General features: G+C 46.9%; 1 protein-coding gene and 1 pseudogene across 2 annotated transcripts in view; both read left to right on the forward strand.

Annotated features, from left to right (window-relative positions):
- Nucleotides 1-3,857, forward strand: part of Stk32b (serine/threonine kinase 32B) — a 239,752-nt gene extending 235,895 nt beyond the window's left edge. The window contains exon 12 of one of the 2 annotated variants that reach the window (XM_028758246.1): nt 1,872-3,857. In XM_028758246.1, the coding sequence (XP_028614079.1) occupies nt 1,872-2,010 (139 nt within the window). In that variant the 3' untranslated portion in view covers nt 2,011-3,857. The remainder of the gene's footprint in view (nt 1-1,871) is intronic. The other variant, XM_028758247.1, reaches the window with a different exon arrangement.
- A 4,108-nt stretch (nt 3,858-7,965) lies between these two features.
- LOC114613074 lies at nt 7,966-11,773 on the forward strand (annotated as a pseudogene).
- Nucleotides 11,774-19,995: the final 8,222 nt, after the last annotated feature.

Below are 19,995 nucleotides of genomic sequence, written 5' to 3' on the forward strand. Positions count from 1 at the left end.
GGATGGATGGATGGATGATGAATGGATGGATGGATGGATGGATGGATGGATGGATGATGAATGGATGGATGGATGGTTGGACAGATGGATGGATGGATAGATGATGAATGGATGGTTGGACGGATGGATGGATGGATAGATGATGAATGGATGGTTGGACGGATAGATGGATGGATGGATGGGTTTTTGGGTGGAAAGATGGGAGCTCAGTTTTGGCGGGGAAAGCACAGGCTTCCAAGGAGAACAGCCCACCTGTTTCCAGTCCTGGTGGATGGAGAAAGAGCAGAGGACAGGAACCCCCAAGTCACTGTCCTATGAAACAGTGTTGTGTCACTGAGTGCTCACTCAGGCACTGACACTGGTGCACACTCACACTCACACCCAGCTGCCATCTGGGTGAGGTGCAGATTCTGTGGCTCTAGTCTTAAGTTCAGCCACAGTACCCTGAGCATGACAGGCACAAGCAGGCCTCTCTCTCTCTCTCTCTCTCTTATTTTTTAATGAAAGGACTTTCTTGTTAATGACAATGACAGTGTGTGGCCACCTGCTATGCCCTGTTTGACAGAAATGTTATTATAGGTTAGGCCAATTCTACCTGAAGCCTGAAGTATGTGTCTTTCTGAATGAGATGGAAGTGACCGAGTCTAGAGATTGGGCATGTGTCTTCCTCACTCACTGAACTTACATTATCGACTGAGCCATCTTCTCACCCCCTCCCCCTTGAATTTTAAAAGACAAGTTCTTGCTAAGTAACCCTGACTTGCCTGCAACTATATAGCCTGTTCTGACTTCAAACGTGTGATGCTCCTGCCTCTGCCTTCCAAGAGTTGGAACTACTAATATGTACCACTATCCCATGCGAGTCTGCCTAATCCTTGAGAGACTTGGGGCCCCAGGGATGGGGGATGCCTTCAGGGAAAAGGGGGAGCACCCTCTTGGAGCCAAGGGGGAGAGAAAGGGGGAACTTTGGGAGGGGGAACTGAGAGGGAGCAAAGGCTGAAATGTAAATAAATAAAAACTAATTAATTTCCTAGAAAAGAATTAGGGTCTCCAGACCCACACTAGTGACTTCTCTTACATCTGTCTGATTCCATTGCCTCCTACACACCACGAGTCTCACTTTGGCTAAGGAAACGGAGTCTCAGAGACTCTAAACAGCTTAACCAAGGCGACCTGAGTGAAGAGAGCCTAGCTTTCAGTTGAGTTCTCTGCTGCCCCCTTGAATGCCTCCTCTGACCCACAAGAGGCAGCTGTGGTGCAGTGGGTGAACCTGAACTCGGAGGTCACAGGAGGAGGGAGGGATCTTCCAACCTGCAGCAAGTGGCCAACTGCTAAGAAACGCAGCGTTCAGACTCTAACATCCTCAGCATGGCTTGTCATGGAGTGTTTCATCCGGCTGTGTGTTTGATTATACAGATATTTGTTTGTGGGATTATTTTTGATCACTGTCTATCTCCCTGTATAATAAACTCTATGAGGACAGGGGCTGCTTTGCCTTCCAGCATAGCCCCTACCCCCAGGCATGGCTACCCGACCTGTCCATGGGTATAAACAGACAGAATGGTACATAGGTTCATGAACCAAGTCTCCTGGATGTGAACCTGAGCAAATTGTGTCTGTGATGCTTTATAAGTATCACAGGAATTGGCAAGGTGGGAATTATCATCTCCATTTTATAGTCAGAGAAACTGAGGTTCTTCGTGTTAAGTCACTCACCTGGTATACACCAAAGTTGAGCACTGACTGGGGACTCCCAGAGTCGTGCATTCCTGGGAAGGTCAGGTTCCAGCTGTCTATCAGGAATCTTTCACCAGTATGTAGCTGCATCCAGCCCACTACCACTAACCAAGTCTATGCTGTGCTTGTTGCAGACTCAGGAGGCAGCAGGGACGTGATGGCTACCTCTCAGACCTGGATGGCCGAGTAGGAAGCCAGACCTCAAGCAAGCTGCAAGACGGTCGAAACAACAACATCCTGACCCATTCTTGCCCCCGAGGTTGCAGCAGCTAAGCTCACCCACCCAGATGGCACTCTGTCTGCCCTGACACCCAGAACCCTTCCTCTGTCCCCTGATGGGCCCCATGTCACCCCTAAAACATCAGATGCAGAAAGAGCTCTGTACTCAGGGCTCTGGTCCCTGTTTCCAGCTGATTCGCTGTGTGACCTTGAGCAAATCACACATTCTCTGTGCCTCAGTTTTCTGCATCTGTGGAAGGGGTTAAACAGCTCTCTGCCCCATCTCTAGTCATAAGTTTATGAGAATCCGGTTGGCCTGCATATATGTAAACTCCTGGGCATTGATCACGTATTTATACATGTAAAATATCTCAATATTTGAAGTGCCCTCCCTAGACCCCCAAATCATTTAAACCGTGAGGACTTTGCAATTTGGCCCACCCTAGCTTGTTTGATGATACTTTCCACAACATGAATAGCTTACATGTTTGCCCCTCCTACGGGACTTCCACGTCCCAAAGCAACCAGGAAGAGTCACCCACAGACTTCCTGGCCTTCTGGAATGGTGCAACATAAAGACAAGCCTGGGAGTTTCTGCTGCAGATATGCTTTTCCCTGACTCATGGAAGGCTGCCCCCACCTTTGGATTTCAGCAATCACCAGCTCTCACCATAGCCCCATAGCCCTGCTGGATGGCACTCGGGTGTCTCTGGTCATTCCTCCTTCCCACAGAGTGTCATGGGATCCCAGAGAAGACTCATCCTGCAGAACTTCAGTCCCCACCATCCTTCCAGGTTTTCCTTCCCAGGAAGAATATAAAACAGTCCAGTGAGCCTGTCATGCAAAGGCTCCCTAGCTGGGTAGTCAGAGCTTCCTATTGGTATCTTAGGAAGCCTCGGTGCTTTGAGTCTATTGTAGACAGAAGCAGAATCACCCAAGAAGCCAAGTATCTTATACCCTGGCCAGGGACCAGCTGAACCTTGAGCTGAGGATGCTGAAGTTTGCAAAGAAAGCCAGTTGGCAGCTATAGCCAAGACTAGAAGACCTCTGCAAGTCATATGATTGCTCAAAGGTCAATTTCTTCATTTTCAAACAGGAAGGAGAAGGATTGTCTTGTTATGGGGCTTGATAAGATCCCATGTGTCACACAGTGATGACTGACAGCCAGCAACCACTGGTCATCACTCTCATCCTTCTCATTTCTCTCCCTCCTCTTCTTTTCCATCCTCCTCCTCTTCTCCATCCTCCTCCTCTTCTCCCATCTTCCTTCTCTTCTTCTTCTCCATCTTCTTCCTCCTTCTCTTCCTCCTTTCTCCTCCTATTTATCATCATCGCCACCATCATGATCACCATCCTTCTCATCGCCACCATCCTCCTCCTCTGTTGGAGGTACCTTCTTGTTTTGGTGACATAGCAGGTCTGTTTTCTGTGACCAAGGATCCTCCAAGTTTACAGTTTTTTTTTCTTACCTGGAGCCTCTGAAGTCTGGATATCCCTGCTGAAATCAAGTGTTTTCACTTTGGCATCTGTTTCCATTTTCCACTTTCTCACCATGATTCACGTCTGTCAGTGTCAGCTCTTAGATCTCTTGAGAGACATTTTAATGTATGGTAAGGTTTTACACTTTTCAAATAACAGCACTGTACCCCCCTTAACTGAGTCCCCCACCATATCTATCTCCTGCTCACTCTACTGTATCCAGGCCCTGTCTGTCCTTCCTGCCCCCCAGAATGTCCCGGCTGCTCTTCTCTACACTGTGACCTGGAAGCATTACAATTTCTTCTTAGGATGAACTTGTGAATGAGAGGTGGTGGTGAAAGGGGAGGAGCAGGGTGGGAAACCCCGATTGTTTGGCTCTGTTTAAGTCCATGTTCCTTGTTCAGAATAAATAAGCACTCAGATGTTCCTTGTAAAGTCCTTTTAACTCAGGGATGGGTGGGATGGACTTTCTTCTTATACATAGGGGGCTCCAAATTAATCAGAAGCAGAGACGGAGTGAAAAATGAGTTAATCAGCTTTCTGTCATCACTACAGCAAAACAGCTGAGATCACTAACTTGGAAAGAGAAAAGCTTTCATTTGGCTTCTTTTCTAAGGCCCATGAGGAGTGTGTGGTAGACTGACTTGCATTGGGAACCAGGGATCAAAAAGAGTAACAAGGGGTCAGAGTCCTACTGTGTCCCACAAAAGCACGCCCACAATGAGCTAAAGTCCTCCTTCAAGACTCACCTCTCAAATGTCTCACTATCACCATTCTAGGACCAAGCTTTTAGAACACAAACTGTTGGGAGACATAAGATTCAAGCTATAGCAGGTAGGGTGCTATGCCAATGATACACTGACTTTCCCCACAGATCCAATTGAGCTTGCCTATTCAAAAGTCTCCCCACTTGACTATAATTTATATTACACCTATGTGTTTGTAAAGAGAGAATCTATCCTCCAGGGTAGAAATCCAGAAAATGATGCACATAGACGAAACACGATTTCTGATGTCCTCACGTTGCTACCTGGACCTCGCACACTTAGGACCACAGGAACCAATGTCTTCAATGCCCATGAGCTTCTTTATTTTCCTTACCACCTTGCATCTACCTCTCTACTGGGACAAATTTCAGCTTCCATCTGTGGAGGTTACCACATCAGTTTTAAAGGTTATTACCACCTCTTCCAAGACTCGTGGGACCCATGGCAAACTAATCCATGCCAGACATAGCTCCTCTGTGTGGGTTTCCATGAAAATTTTCTGTAGCTTTCACAGAACTTGCTTGGTAAGGGACAAGCAGCAGCCTTTTAATGAATGAGATAAAGAAACACAACACAAACTGATTGTATCTATTTGCTATTTGGGCACCACCACCCAACCCACTACCCACTTCCCCTGTATTTCCCAGGACTTCCTCTCTTCAATGTTATCAGGGATTGACCCTCTTCAGAGCCACCTCTCCATGAGGCCAAAGTTACAAATAAAGTTTTCATTCTCTCTCATCCAACCTCCATTCCCAGAGTGAATGACTTCAATCCAGCTGTGGCAGAAGAGCAATCAGACTTAAGCAAATCCCCTTTTCAGTGTGAGACCTTCCTAAGGAGAATAGAAACATCTACTAACCCCAGATAGGACATTGACAACACACTGAAAGAAGGATCCTACCAAAGTCCAATTTGGTGAACCCATGAGGGCATTGGGGTTTCTTACAGGACTATGGGACACAAAGGTAGCTAGCTGTACCATGCCAAAACCCAACACAGTATGAGTGATGACTCATGAATTCTGAAGTCTTGGAGTACTCTGAAAAATTGGAAGCTGCTCAACAGATGGGAGAATCTCTCTAGCAGGTTTTAATGTTTAGCCCCAGGAAAGAGAGGCACTCTTGAATCTCATAAGTTTCAGGGACTTTCTAAGACTTGTATGTTGTTCACTTCTTGGCACCCTCCCTCAGGAACATAAAGCTTCAGTTCTGAGTAAACTACCACACAGCACCTTCTTATCCAGAGGGTTTCAATTTCAACCAACTAGATACTAAAAATATTTTGTTACTGCGTCTGTACTGAATACTACAACCTTTCTTCCAGTCAGACCAATATAGCCTAAGAGCTATTTATGCAGTGTTTATACTGTGCCAGAAATTGTACTAGTGGAAACATGTTCTACAGTTTGCCTCAACATGAGCAGAGCTATGTGCAGACTGGTGATGATGTCTATAAAGAGCTGGAGCACTCTTGTGTTTTGGCATCTGAGGGTCCTGGAACCAATGCCTTGGAAACAGTCCCTTCAGATCCTGGAATGGCTCTACATGCTCAAACAGGAGTCTGTGTTTAGATTCACCACAGTATTTGAGATGCAGACACTAGTACAAGCAGTGGCCTTGTCAGGGCTTTCCTGTCTTCACTGAGGAAGTTCAGGATCCTGTCAGTAAGTTAAACCCCATGCACCATGTGGTACAGTGCCATAGAATTATCCCAGATGCCTTAAAACATTCTATTGTTTTTTCCAGAATCCTGAGAAATAAAAGGACTCTCCTATTGAACTGTAGGGACTAAGGAATAGGGAAAGAGAAGCCCCAGAGAGCCCAGTGCTGGGCACAGGATTTTATCTCTTGTCTTGCTGATATCATGTCCCTAGGCCCTAGGTGGCTTTCATATGTTGCTCCAGGTTTCTTTCAGGACACAGCCTTTCCTTCTTTTCTTCTCATGGGGTTGCTTTTGAAACTATTAGGACCCTTTCCAGCATCTACTCAGCATCTTACAAACCATCCCACATAGGTATTCTTGGTGTAGGTTAAGAAAAGCACAGCGGACAAACTGGCTAGAGGCTAATCTTAGGGGACCAAGGCCATCTCCACACTCCCACTCTGCTGGTCTGTGTACCAGAGGCTATTTGAGGAGATCTCTGGCCAATTGAAGGGGAAAGGACATGAGCAGAAAGGGGGAAATGCTACTGTTGCTCCAAAACTCTGCACTGGCTGTGCTGAGCCAGGGGTGAGGGTGGGGGTGGGAGGCTGGCTAGCCAGCGAGAGGGACTGTGGGGGAACTTCTAGCAGTAGGAAGCTTCAGGAGAGTAACTCTCACACACCTTTATTCCTTCTGAATAGGATCTTGTATGCAGTTTTGGGGTGGGTTGGGGTCTAAAAGTGGGTGTTTTCTATTGACTTGGTCTGAGATGTTAGGGGTGGCTCATCTACATGTGAAGGAGAAGCCTCTGTGTGACTAATGACCATAATTCCCTCTTGGGAGAGGGACCACTGTGGCTATGTGACAGGAGTCAGGTTCTGGGAGTAGGCAAAGCTCCGACCATCCCTTCAGGGCTTCAAGCCTTAGCTCAGCCTTACCAGGCTTCCTTTCATGGTTCACCACCCCTACCCACACCTTCAAGCCAGACCATTTCAATGTTCCTGCCATCCTGAGGCCCTTTGTCACTGCAAGGGGATTCATTCCTCATGCCAATAATAGTTCTGCTTTTGGGAATGTTTGCACTACTAAGAACGCATCCGAAGGCTTCCCACGGCCATCAGGGATAGAATAACAATGGGAGGGGGTGGGGCCTGGAAAGATTCCCAGAGACCACCTGCTACTGCCTGGCTCTGGCGGCTGTAGACACACAGAGGCCTGCCTGCTGCCAAACTATGCAGTATGGGAGGGGGAAGATGTCTGCAGACCTGCCTGCTGCCACGTCACACAGGCAGGCTATCAAAACCTAGAGGCCTGCTTGCAGCCACGCCACACAGTGAAGACAGAGGAGGTCACCCAGAGGCCCTCCAGCCACATTGCCCACCTGCAGTGGGAGCTACTACAGTGTACAAGTTCGTGGTGCTCAGATGGGAGAAAAGAGAAGAGGAACAATCTGAGCTTTGTGAAGAGAGCTGGAACTGGAGACGGGAAGGTAGAGAGGAATAGCCTTTTGTGAGTGGCCAGCCTCACCACCTAAGGCCATGATGAAGTCCCAACCTGTTGGGAGCCGACTCTTAGCCGAAAGTGGCTATCATCTTTACAGCCATCTCGAGCCATATACCCTGACAAGAGACTTGTTTCAACAGCCTGCAATAGCTGAGCGCACTCTGATAAACATCTTGTTACACTGTTTAGTGCCCCCAGCTGCCAGGTGCTCCTGGTATCCATGGCTACAAGGCACGTGACGTAGTGGCTTCAGTTGAGATTGTCCACGAGGGCAAGTCACGTGGTAAAGGGTATAAATACCCAGGATTTCCCTTCTATAGGGGAGTAGAGCAGTAGAGGAGTAGAGGAGTAGAGGAGTGAGGAGGAGGTAGAAAGTAGGAGGTAGTAAGTAGTGAGTAGTAGGAAGTAGAGGAAGGAGTGAGAAAGTGAGAGGTGTCAGGAGACTGAAGGAGTGAGAATAAAACCCTGACCTGCCGACCGTAGCAGCAGCACCGGCCGGCCTTTACAAAGTAGCAGAACCCGACGGCCGTTACAAAAGAAACGGCAGCTACACCAACCCAGCCCTCTAAGGCCCATGTCTAGGTTTGTGTCTACGCAGCGGTAGGGGTAGATGTCAATGTCGGAGACTCGTCCTACCACTTTAGTGGGTAACTAAACATGGGAACTTCCTTGGTCTGGGCAGCTACTGGGGACCACATGGATGTCCAGGGAGTAAGCAGGGACTGGCCCCTCCCCCACTGGCAGCAGTCACACTGGGGAGAGCTGGCCCCATATCTCACTGGTAGCCACACCTAGAAGCAGCCCTGTACCTCACCTGGACAGCATAGCTGAGCTGCCCCTGGTGGTAGGGGGCATAGGTGAACTGCCCTGAGGATGAGAGTGTGGCAGGAGGTAGGGGTTGTTGGCCCTGACACTGCTTTGCTGTGACATGGTGTAGGCCTGGGGGTGATGCCCTCCCCTCCTGGCCCCTCACTACCTGCAGCAGTTGGCAGTTCTGGTTCAGCCCTTCATCAGCTGCAGCACTTGGAGAGTGGGCTCTGTGCCTTGACTGGGCAGCACAGCAAAGCTGGCTCTGGAGGCATTTTTTTTGTGGGTGAGCCAGGCCTGAGGATTGGCAGGAGAGCTTGCCCTGACCCCTGGGAAATGGCAGCATTGGGTGACCTAGCAGGAGCAGTGCTGGAGAGCTCACTCTCATGGTGTGGGTAAGAGCAAGCCAGTGGGCTGACCAGCTCAGCTGCCACCCAGGCCCAGATCCAGGGCTTTGTGTTTGCCTACCCCAATATCTACATCACTGTGAATTGTCGGGGAACAGGAAAGAGCTGGTCCTGCGGATCCAAAGCTGCAGGATCTCCATGACACAGAGCAGCAACAGGATAACCAGGAGGAGTCCTGGTCAGGATCCAATATTAATGGTGTCACAGACGCCAGAGACCTTGAACCAGAAAACTGTTCATTGCAATGAATATTTGCAAGCAAAGTTGTGTGGATAGAGGGGTATACTGTGGGATACACTGTGATACACTACAGCTTCCATGACAAGATGTTTTCTTTGTTTTGCTTATTCTGTTTGTTTCTTTGTAATTTTTTTTGAGGGGGAGGTTCCAAGGGTGGAGGATAAATACAAGGGCATGGGGAGATGAGTGGAACTGGGGTACATGATGTAAAACTCGTAAAGAATCAATAAAAAGTTTTTTTTTAAAGATCACAGCTTGAGAAACAGTAACAAAATAGATATCCAAATGTCTTTATTGTTATAAAAGCCACAGCTTGGAACTTGCTCAGAGAGTCAAGTTGAAGCAGGAAACACAGAACCTAGGCCTCAGTAAAGGTCTCCATCCTTCCCAGAACTTAAATTTGACATCACCAAACTCTGGGGTATGAGAGAAGATAGGGACTCCTGCCCACTCATCCATTCCTCCACTCTCGCCCCTTGTTGCTTCTTCTTCTTTTCTTTTCAAAACCAAAATTGGAGTTCTGTTCTCTAAAGCAAACAGGGCGGTGTGGGAGTTGAGACCACTTTCCTAAGGGGAAGCATTATCAAAGCTTCCACAGAGAGCTACATCACCCTGTCTGTCTGTCTGTCTGTCTGTCTGTCTTAACCTGACAGATGTCATGCTGTGACACAAAACCCTTAGCCGTTTTTTCCTTCAAGAGGGAAGCCCAGAGACCAAACACACTCAGACAACACAGCTGAAGTCACAGATGACCCTGTGTTCCCCAGTGTGGCTCATTTCCAATAAAGATAAAGTGTAGGTGTGAACCAATACACAAAAATCAATAGCCCCAAACAGGGTGCCAGATAGATCTCCCTAAAGACATTAGGCAATTCAGAGAAGAGCAGAGACCTAAAAAGAGTTGAATTCTTTTCCTTCAACACATTGGAGAAATATTGCAACCATAAAACAATAGAATAAGCGATGCTAGAATGATGGAAGAGTAGGAACGGCTTTTGGAAACTAAAGATTATTACCACCAACCCCCCAATCCTATAAAAGGCCTGAAGAGATGAGGGAAAGAAATTACAAAGATCCACCAGAAATGGGACTGAGCCAAGTCTGACCAGGCGGCAGAGGCTCTGAATTTACTACTAATCAGAGGTGTGCTGAGTGCTGCAGCACAGTGCTCCTGGCACACACAGAGGGGTCACAGCCTAATAAGACAGACTTAGTCAGGGTCCCCATTTCATAAAGGAGGACACTGAGGCACAAAGAGGAATGACATTTGAAGCTCCCACAGCTGCTGACTGGCGAGAACCAGCAGGCAGACCTGGATTTCTTCTCAGTCCTTCACCACAGCCATAGCCATTCTGTTTCTCCATGGGGATCCTGAAGCCACTTGGTTCTGTAAATGATCATATTCAAAGAAAGGATGCCACTAAAACTTTCACTAGCCTAATTTTAGAACCAAACCACATTTATCAAGCACAGAATTTCTACCAATGTTTTATAAGTAAGTGAGGTGCAGCTGAAAGGATTAAAAAGGAGAGAGAAGGTTTAAGTGTTGCTTGGCCATTAAAGATTCTTCTGTTGAGAATTCTGTTTAACTCTGTATCTCATTTCTTTATTTGGGTTATTTGGTTCATTGGTGTCTAACTTCTTGAATTCTTTATATATTTTGGATATTAGCCCTCTGTCAGATGTAGGGTTGGTGAAGATCTTTTCTTAATTTGGAGGCTGCCATTTTCTCCTATTGACAGTGTTCTTTGCCTTACAGAAGCTTTTCAGTTTCATGAGGTCCCATTCATTTTTACTGTTGATCTTAGCACCTGCACATTGGTGTTCTGTTCAGGAAGTTGTCTCCTGTACCAAAGAAGAGGCTACTTTCTGTAGCCAAGCAGGACTTCCAGGAGAGAGATATGGACACCAACCCAACAACAAAACCTTTAACCAAAAATGTGTTCCGCCTACAAGATATACAGGGACAAACATGGAGCAGAGATGGAGGAAATGGGAAACCAATGATTGACCCAACTTGAGACTCACCCTATGGATAAGAATCAATCCATGACACTATTAATGATATTTCACTATGCTGGCAGACAGGAGCCTAGCATAATTGTCCTCTGAGAGGTTCCACTCAGCAGCCGATGGAAAGAGATGCAGAGACCCACAGACAAACATTAGATGGAGCTGAGGGAGCCTTGTGGAAGAGATGGGGGAAGTATTGAGGGAATAGAGACTCCACAAGAAGACCAACAGAGTCAACTAACCTGGCTGGACCCTTGTGGGCTCCCAGAGACTGGCCCACCAACCAAAAAGCAAGCATGGACTGGACCTAGGACACCCTCACATAGACATGCAGCTTGGTCTTCATGCAGGTCCCCCAACAACTGGAGCAGGGGCTGTCCCTGACTGTTGCTTCCTTGTGGATCCTGTTCCTTTAACTGGGACACCTTGTCTGGCCTCAGTGGCAGAGGATGCAAACTTCTGGTTCAATCAAAGGAACTATGTATTCATTGAATTTGGTGTTGAAGGCAATAACAATATTAATGTAAGCATTTAAAAAAATCTAAACTTATTTTCAGTTGTCTTGAAGGAAGTGACCATTTTAAGCCTTTAAATAAAGGCTGATCTTTTTCACTGTATTGATCCAAATGATTCCAGGCATGAAAGAATGGACAGATCAATTTTATTTTGTTTGCAAAAAGGAGAATCTGGCCAACTGTGGACAAGGTTAACAAAGAAAAGGGCAAAGGTTAATTGGCTTAGTGTGGGGTTCAATAATTGGAAAGACTGGGAGGATGATTCAGATGAAGATGTGTCTAATTTTGACTGTCTCTCTGAGAAGATGGATCACATGGACCACATTGCCACGATGGTGATCTAGATTTTCCAGAAGTAGATGGAGCAGATGATGATTCACAAGACAGTGATGATGAAAAAAGTCTCAGACCTCATTTGTATTTGCATTGTCAGTGTGGCTGATAAATGGAAAGTGTTAATACACTATTTGAAATTTTTTCTGTTTATTTCAGCCTATGCTTTGCCTGAAAAACCTCAGTTTATGTTCATGACAGTGGAGATTTTTTTTAATGTCTACATTTTTTCTAATATGCTATTGGATGATTTAAAAAAAGAAAAACAGAAAAGAAAAAGATTAACAGACTGGCAAAGTGCCAGTGAGCTGTTCTCATCAAGGGATTCTGGGAACCACTTCAATGGAAGGTAAAACGCTTATCCCCACCCCTTGCCATGGCCGTTCCATCTTATAAGGAGAATTGCATCAACACAATGAAGGTCTTGGGGCAGATCTAAATGTGGAGGCACTAGAGTTAATATGATAAGAACCCCTCTTTAAAGAGTTAATATGATAAGAGCCCCTCTTTAAAGAGTCGAGTACATATGGCAAGCTCAAAATTAGGTCCAAGGGCCTTGGGAGTAGTCTGAGAACCCTATGGATTTGAAATTTAAATAGTTTTCTCTTTATAGTCAGCTTTCCTGATATCAAGCCACAGGTGACACCAAGGCAAGAGGACTAAGGAAACAGAGGAGGGGAGGAGACAACCTATGGAGCCTGTGAGCTACACCTGTCCTGCTTCAGCATGAGGGGAGGAGTAAATGATGCCCAAGATCACATATGTACATACACATAGTTATAAAAAAAGCACACCTGGGCGTGTGTGTGACACTAAAGAGGCTTCCTCCTTGTTCTATCTCATCCCATCCAGGGTACTGCAATGGTTCAGCTTCATTGTCAGCCCAACTGGCTTTAGACTCACTGAGGAGATACCCCTCTGAGCATGTCTGTAAGGTGAGTTCCAGATTGGTCTAACTGAGGATGGACAGCTTGTGATGAATGTGGGCAGCATCATCCCTTGGACGAGTGTCTTGGACTTAAGAAAGAAAGAAAGAAAGAAAGAAAGAAAGAAAGAAAGAAAGAAAGGAAGGAAGGAAGGAAGGAAGGAAGGAAGGAAGGAAGGAAGGAAGGAAGAAAGAAAGAAAGAAAGAAAGAAAGAAAGAAAGGAAGGAAGAAAGGAAGGAAGGCAGGCAAGTAATCCAAGTAATCAAGGTGGGCACCAGTGCTCTGTTTCCTGACTGGATACAATGTGATCAGTCTCCTTATGCTCAGGTCACCATGTCTGCCCTGCCATGATACATTGTACCCTAAAACTGAGCTGAGGCAAATCCTTCTTCCTTTAAGTTACCTTTGCCAGGTGTTTGGTCACACCTGCTAATATCAGTGCTTATACCCCCATGTTCATGGGGGTGCCTTTAAAATGATCAATTAGTCTCATGACACTGGTCTGGTATGGCAGCTTCCTCCCTCAGCTGCTGCCTCCATACACACTGATGGCCAAAAACTGAGCAGTATGGGAGTAGAACAGCGCAACACTTTTTTTTGTGGGTGACACAAAGCAGGAGATGTCACCACTGCCTTATACATGCCTCAAGACCAGAGGAGACGGGGCAACACCTGCTGTCCCACACCTGCTCAAGGAGACTGTTCAGCACCTGCTGGTACCAACCTGCTCACAGGGACTGGCCAGCACCTGCTGTCACACACTCGCTCAGCATCTTTCCTGACATGTTCACACACTCCCCGCTGGCTCTTTTTGGGACCACTTCTCAAATCAATTGCACAGAACCTTTAGCTCAAGCTCTAGGAGAATGTGACTAATGTGGAAAGGCCTGACACTGTCATGCTAATAAAAGAACAGTGGGAAACAACACAGACAGTCTTAACATCATAAAGCCCATGGAGGAGACTAGATCATATTCTTACTCTTACACCTTCCAGGAGTCTCTGCTGAGGAAGGGCAGAGATACCTATGGTCACAGACACATGCCGTTGTTGAAGTGGGTCACTTCTGCCATGCTGCACACCTGCCTCGTCACTGTGTAGATATGCTGAGTGAGAAAACTTAGTCTTGTGGTGTTTAGGGGTACAGCCTCTTGGGGGGGGGGAATTATCAGGATTAGATACAGTCATTGGGATGGGTCCTATGATTGAGTATCGATAGCTTTTCAAGAAGAGAATGGGGGCAATGGAGAGATAGCTCAGTAGCTAAGAGCACTGGCTGCTCTTACAGAAGACCTGAGTTTGATTCCCAGCACCCACGTGGTGGCTTAAACCACTTGTAACTTCAGTTCCAGGGGATCTGATGTCCCCTTCTGACCTCTGCAGGCACCAGGAATGCACATGGTCCATAAACATACATACAGGCTAAATATCTATAGACATTAAGGAGGAAGAGGAGGAGAGACAGGTCCTTGGAAGTCTGAGACAGGAGGATCTCAAATCAAGTGCCAAGCCTCAGCTATGTAGGTAGGGCTGCCCCACCCTGGATGAATTGTGCCACCTAGGGACTCCACCAGCACGAAAGCCGTTGTCAGTTGTTTGCCTTTGACCTAAGATCTCCAGAACCAGGGACCAAAGTAAATCTCTGCCCCTTACAGCCTGCCCATGTCACTGTGTTACATGCAGCAGCACAAAATACTATGGCAGTGATAGGATGTTCCAGTATTCCACTTCTCAAACACCGGATGCCATCTCCATCTACAGAGCCACAAGTGTCAACAAAGAATGGTAGATGGATAGTCAGCTCTGGGATTGCCTTTGGACCCTTGCTAGTTTTACAAACAAACATACCAAGCACTACAAACATGCCCACAGACCCAAGTCGACCCCTCCTTCCATCTTCCTGAGACTGAGTAACGACAAGGAACAGTGCTTTGGATTTTCCTGTGTGAGTGGTTTCTTTTATTGTTTTCCTTTTTATCTTCCCTGAGGAAACAGAGCCTGACATCAGTAAGAAGCTGAAGATGACAAGCTTACAGGATGAAAGGCCTCCTTTCTCACATTTCCCAGCTTTGTTGATGGCTCCCGACTGAGAGCATCCACAAGATGAGAGAGGAGAATTGGGGTGGGGGATGCTATGAGGCAAGACAGAGACCTTACCCTTCAGGTAGCTCCCTGAGTGTGAGCTAACAAGACATTTTTCCACCCAAGTGACCCCATTGGAGCCTATGAATAGCTCAGCATTACCTCACCTCAAAGCCCTTGGGGACAGATGTGAAAATCATAGTAGTTTGGCATTGTAAGATTAAAGCACTTGAGATGCAGGGAACTTAAAGGACTTTCCTGGGGCTACGCAGAAAATCAACAAGCCTGGGTTAGAACCCCATGCTGCTTGGTGGTTTGTCAACTTGACACATACTGGAGTCATCTGGGTAGAGATTACCTAAACTGAGAAAATACCTCCATCAGAATGGCCTGCGGGCAGGTTCTGTGGGGCACTTTCTTCATTAATGACTGGGTGTGAGGACCCAGCCCACTGTGGGCAGTGCCACTCCTGGGCTGCTGGTTCTGGGTTGTGTAAGAAAGTAATCTGAGCAAGTCATAACAGCGACCTTAGAGCAGTACTACTCCATGCTCTCTGCTCAAGATTGCTGCCTTGAACTCCTTCCTCTCCTGGCTTCCCTTCAGGATGGACTATAGCCTAAAAGTCAAATACACTCGCTATTCCCCAGACTGCATCTGAACAGTGCTTTATTGCACACAGAAACCTTAACTAAATAGGTTTCTAACTTTTCTGAGTTCTCTTCTATCGAATTATGAATACCTTATGAATATAAATTCATCAGTCTCTCTCTTTTTTCTCCAGACAGGTCTGAGAGGTGTGGTGGTTTGAACCGTAATTCAAAAGTAATTCTTTCTTCTATAAGCAGCTTTGGGTCATGGAGTTATATCAGACCAACAAGTAACTGATGCAGAAGCTAGCTGAGATAATGAAAGGAGAAAGCATTTAAGCCTGAGACCAGGGAAAGAAAATTGTCATAGACATGGCTGTGGAGATGGTACTGGCAGTGGGCTGGTGGGGGCACTGTTGTTTGGGGCACTGTTGTTAGGAGGCTCTGTTGTTGGAGGGCTCTGTTGTTACTGTTTCTGCAGCCCTTGTAACTGATGGAGTGCTATCACTCTGGCTGTCACTGTGATGTGCTTTCTGCTGCTGTCTCTGGTCCTCAACACTCTCAAAGGCTGCTCCTGTGGCCACTGCTCTGCTGCTGCTGCCACCACTGTTGATGTCTCTAAGGTGTCACTACTTCATGTTGCTGTCACTGCTGTTCGTGTAGGTGATGCCACGGGCCCTGTAACTGCCATCATTAATGAGTTGGCAGTCACGTTCCCATCCAGGCTCATTTTTGAGTTAGAGACTCACAAACCAAACTGTACTGAGAATTGCCATGACTTCTATCTGTGCAAGCAGAAATGCCTTTCCACTTCCAGATCTCCCACAGAGGCTGGAGCATTCCCACCTGCCTTCCAGACGGACATTTCGGAGCATGGTCACTAGCTTCCTGTGCCTCCTTCCTGCATGGGCATAGAACATCAGCCAACCCTTTCTGAGACAAGCGTGCCTAAAGCCAGCCACACAAGTCCCCATAATGCAGGGGTAAAGCAGGGACAGCCTGCTGTGACTGTCCACTTCAGAGGCATACATCAACCAATGCAGCTGTACTGGCTGGTTTTTTGTGTGTGTCAACCTGACACAAGGTGGAGTTATCACAGAGAAAGGAGCCTCCCTTGAGGAAATGCCTCCATGAGACCCAGCCATAAGACATTTTCTCAGTTAGTGATGGTAGGGGATGTGGTCCATTGTGGGTGGTGCCATCCCTGCATCCCTGGGCTGAAGTCCTGGGTTCTATAAGAAAGCAAGTTAAGACAGGGGAAGCAAGCCAGTAAGCAGCATTGCCCCTACATGGCCTCTGCATCAGCTCCTGACTCCAAGTTCCTGTCCTGTGTGAGTTCCTGTCCTGACTTCCTTTGGTGATGAACAGCAATGTGGAAGTGTAAGCTGAATAAACCCTTTCCTCCCTAAATTGCTTCTTGGCGATGATGTTTTGTGCAAGAATACAAACCTTAAGACAGCAGACTTGAAAGATACCCTCTCCTCAACCTGACACACCCACTGTTTTAATAGCTTGACACTGGGAGAATGAAGAAAGAGATGTTATTTCTGTCTCCAAGACTTTTCACAGTTTACAGTGGGTCAAACTTATTGATAGTCAATGTGGACTATGAACTGTAGACCCCTGTGGATTGAAAGCTCCTTCAAGGCTGAGAACAAACGTTTAGCTTTTAACTTAGTTGTTTGAAAGATTTGTAATGTTTGTAATTGGTTGTGATGATCACGTGCAAGTACAGCATGGTCGCTCAGCCTGTGTACACAGTGTGTGATGCAGGAAGCAACGAGTTACTCTACATGCTTCAGCAGGTACTTCTGGTGTTGGAGCCCCACGCTACTCTCTCCTTGTTACCAGGTAGCCATGGGATAGGGGAGTACAGAACTCAGCTTGTGCTGGTCCTGGGCAGCTTTTGTGTCCCTTAGGCATCTGGCCACAGCCAATAGTAGCCTCAGGCAGACAGGAACAGCAGCAAGTGGTGCCCCCTAGTGTCATGGTTCTCCTGCAGGACACAGGTAGTGGAACCCCGATGAACATTACAAATCTGTGTAGGACTGGATTTTGAGAGCCCTTGTCACTTACCAATGGCCGGTATTAAAGCACCTGGGCCTGTGGCGTCTGGGCCCATTGACCATGAAGACTTGGCAGCTTTCTAAAGGATTCCCAGTCTCCTCTGACTATTCACAGCCTCAACTCACTACCCTGCCTCATCTTCTCCCTACCTTCACTGTGATGGTTAGCATTGTGTTTAAAGTCTAGACTTACTATGCTTGAGAGACCAGAAAGAAAAAAACAAACATACATCACTCACTTGTGCAGGCTGTACCCTGTCAGCCCACTTCCCTTTCTCCCCAGACATTGAAAACTATTCTGAAATTGACTGATCTTGTAAAATTGGCTTTCTAGCAAGATAGTAGGTCATAAAGCTAACGGCTATTTCTGCTTTTGTAATAAAGCTTGCCTACTCTGCTCAGGAAGATGACTAGCACAACTGCAAGACATATATGTTAAAGCAAGACCCTGCCTATATGTGGGCAGAATACATGTAAGATTATGGGCTTTGCCTTTATAAGTAAGCCCTGGGCTGATACTGCTAAGGGCTGCATCAAGGGCATGCTCTTAGGTACAGTACTGACCCCACAAGGGATGGCAGTACCTAAGTAAAAAGACTGTTATTATCATTTGTGGCCATGGTGAGTCTCCAAGCAACACCAGACCATAATATCACCATTCCTCTCATTTCCTACCCTTTCACACTTTCAGACTCTTCAGCAGCCTTTTGCTGCTGCTGCTGCTGCTGCTGCTGCTGCTGCTGCTGCAGCTGCTGCTGCTGCAGCTGCTGCTGCTGCTGCTGCTGGCCTCTGGTCTTCAGGCCCACCTCTTTTTGCAGCTGTCAGTATAGCATCTGCTTCCTTACCTTTGTAGCTTTAATTGCCTAGCTTCACTGGCTTCTCCCCGGGGCTGTATGATCCAGTGGCTACCGTCTCTGTGGTTCCATCCGCTGGCTGCCCCAGGCAGCCAGCTGCTCTGTCTCTTCTGTGACTCTGCATGCCATTCCATCATAGATCAGCTGTCTCTGCTGCCACTTCTTCTTCATGTGGTCACCTCAATCAGTTCTGCTAAAAATAGGGAATAAAGGGCCACTCAAAATAAGTCTTTGGTCCCTGCACAAGCTGTAAGCAGGAAAACAGAATCCTCATCAAAGAGACCAGAGAGACTTCATCCTGCAGCTGATGGGTACCACAGCAAACATTAATCAGAGCTGGGGTGTTCTAGAGAGGAGGGGGAGGAAGGATTGGAGAAAGCAGAGGGCTCAGGGATATACCACTAGGACACAACCCAAAGAATCAATGGACTGGAACATATGATGACTCACAGAGATCAAGGAGCCTACAGGGATCTGACCTAGGTCCTCTGCATATATGCTATGGCTGATGTTCTTGTGGGAATGCTAACAGTGGGATCGAGGGCTGTCTCTCTTTAGTCTACATGTGAGATTCCTTTCCTCCTACTGGGATGCATTGTCCAGCCTTGATGCGATGGTATGTGGCTGGTATTATCATAGCTTGCTATATGGTGTTAGGTTGATATACCTAGGAGGCCTGCTCCTTTATGAGGGGAAGTAGAAGGTGAGGGAGGTTCTGGGGAGAGGGAAGATAGGATGGGGAGAGGGGACGTGGGATGGGGAAAGGAGGGGTGGGATGGGGAGAGGGTGGAGGAGGGAAGGGAGGTGAAATGCATTATAAAGTGAAGAGTATTAAAACAGTAAGTATTTGATTAATCCTCGGATAACAATGCTAGGGAAAGCAGTTCAGGAGGTGACTGGGTGAGCTGAACAGCCTACTGCACAGCTGGAGAAAGAGCACTGCATCCTGAACAGGAAACCTTTCATGCAAATGAAGGTTTGTATTTGTCCAATCACAGCAACCTCTGCAAGGTCATGAGGAAAGTACTCCCCCTCTGGCCTGGGTAGGAATATCTGCCAGGAAAGTACAGTAAAGCTATGATGTCGAGTCTCCAAGATGTCTGTCCAGTGTTCAAGGTGGCAGGCATAAGAGTATACCTTATATACAGCAAAGTACTGGTGTAAGGGTCATCTGGCTGGTGGCTTAACTAAAAATCCTTTTGCTCAAAACAGCCAGAGCAGTGAGGGAGAACCCGATGTCTGCTAATTGGAGAGCAAAATCACCCTATTCCCCAACATCTTTGCTGATTTACAGAAAGATAAACATGAGAAGAAACACTCACAATAGGAACTAAAAAAATCTTACTACTGGCCTGACCTAGGTCCTAGCAGTGACTTTAGCAATGTTCGGTGCCCACTTAGAGCCCCCTAGAGGTGTGAGTCTCCTTCTCAACCCCGTTGTGCTGCAGAACTCAGCTTAAGAATCTACACCAAACTGAGGCTACACACACAGTAGGTGCTCAATAAATGTTTACACAGCAAGTTGTGAGGCTGATAATTAAGAATGCTCTCAAGGGTTGGTGCATATGACAGTCTGTCTCCTCAGATGAAAAATACTGAATGGAATTGTGTGTTTCAGAACTTCCACAGGATGCTTGGGTGCCCCATGGGGATAAGATAGGGGCAACCAATGAACCCTATTTAAAAATCCTTTTACTTTTGAAGTCTACATGTCCATACCAACTTCTTGTCCTTATCTTTAATGCAATAAAATGCAACCCCACCTCAAAGGGGTGCTGCGATAGACAGCCACCATCCAAAGCTGCAAAGAAGGCAA

Source organism: Grammomys surdaster, unplaced genomic scaffold (assembly GCF_004785775.1).
Source record: "Grammomys surdaster isolate TR1022 unplaced genomic scaffold, NIH_TR_1.0 126187, whole genome shotgun sequence".
Lineage (NCBI taxonomy): Eukaryota > Metazoa > Chordata > Mammalia > Rodentia > Muridae > Grammomys > Grammomys surdaster.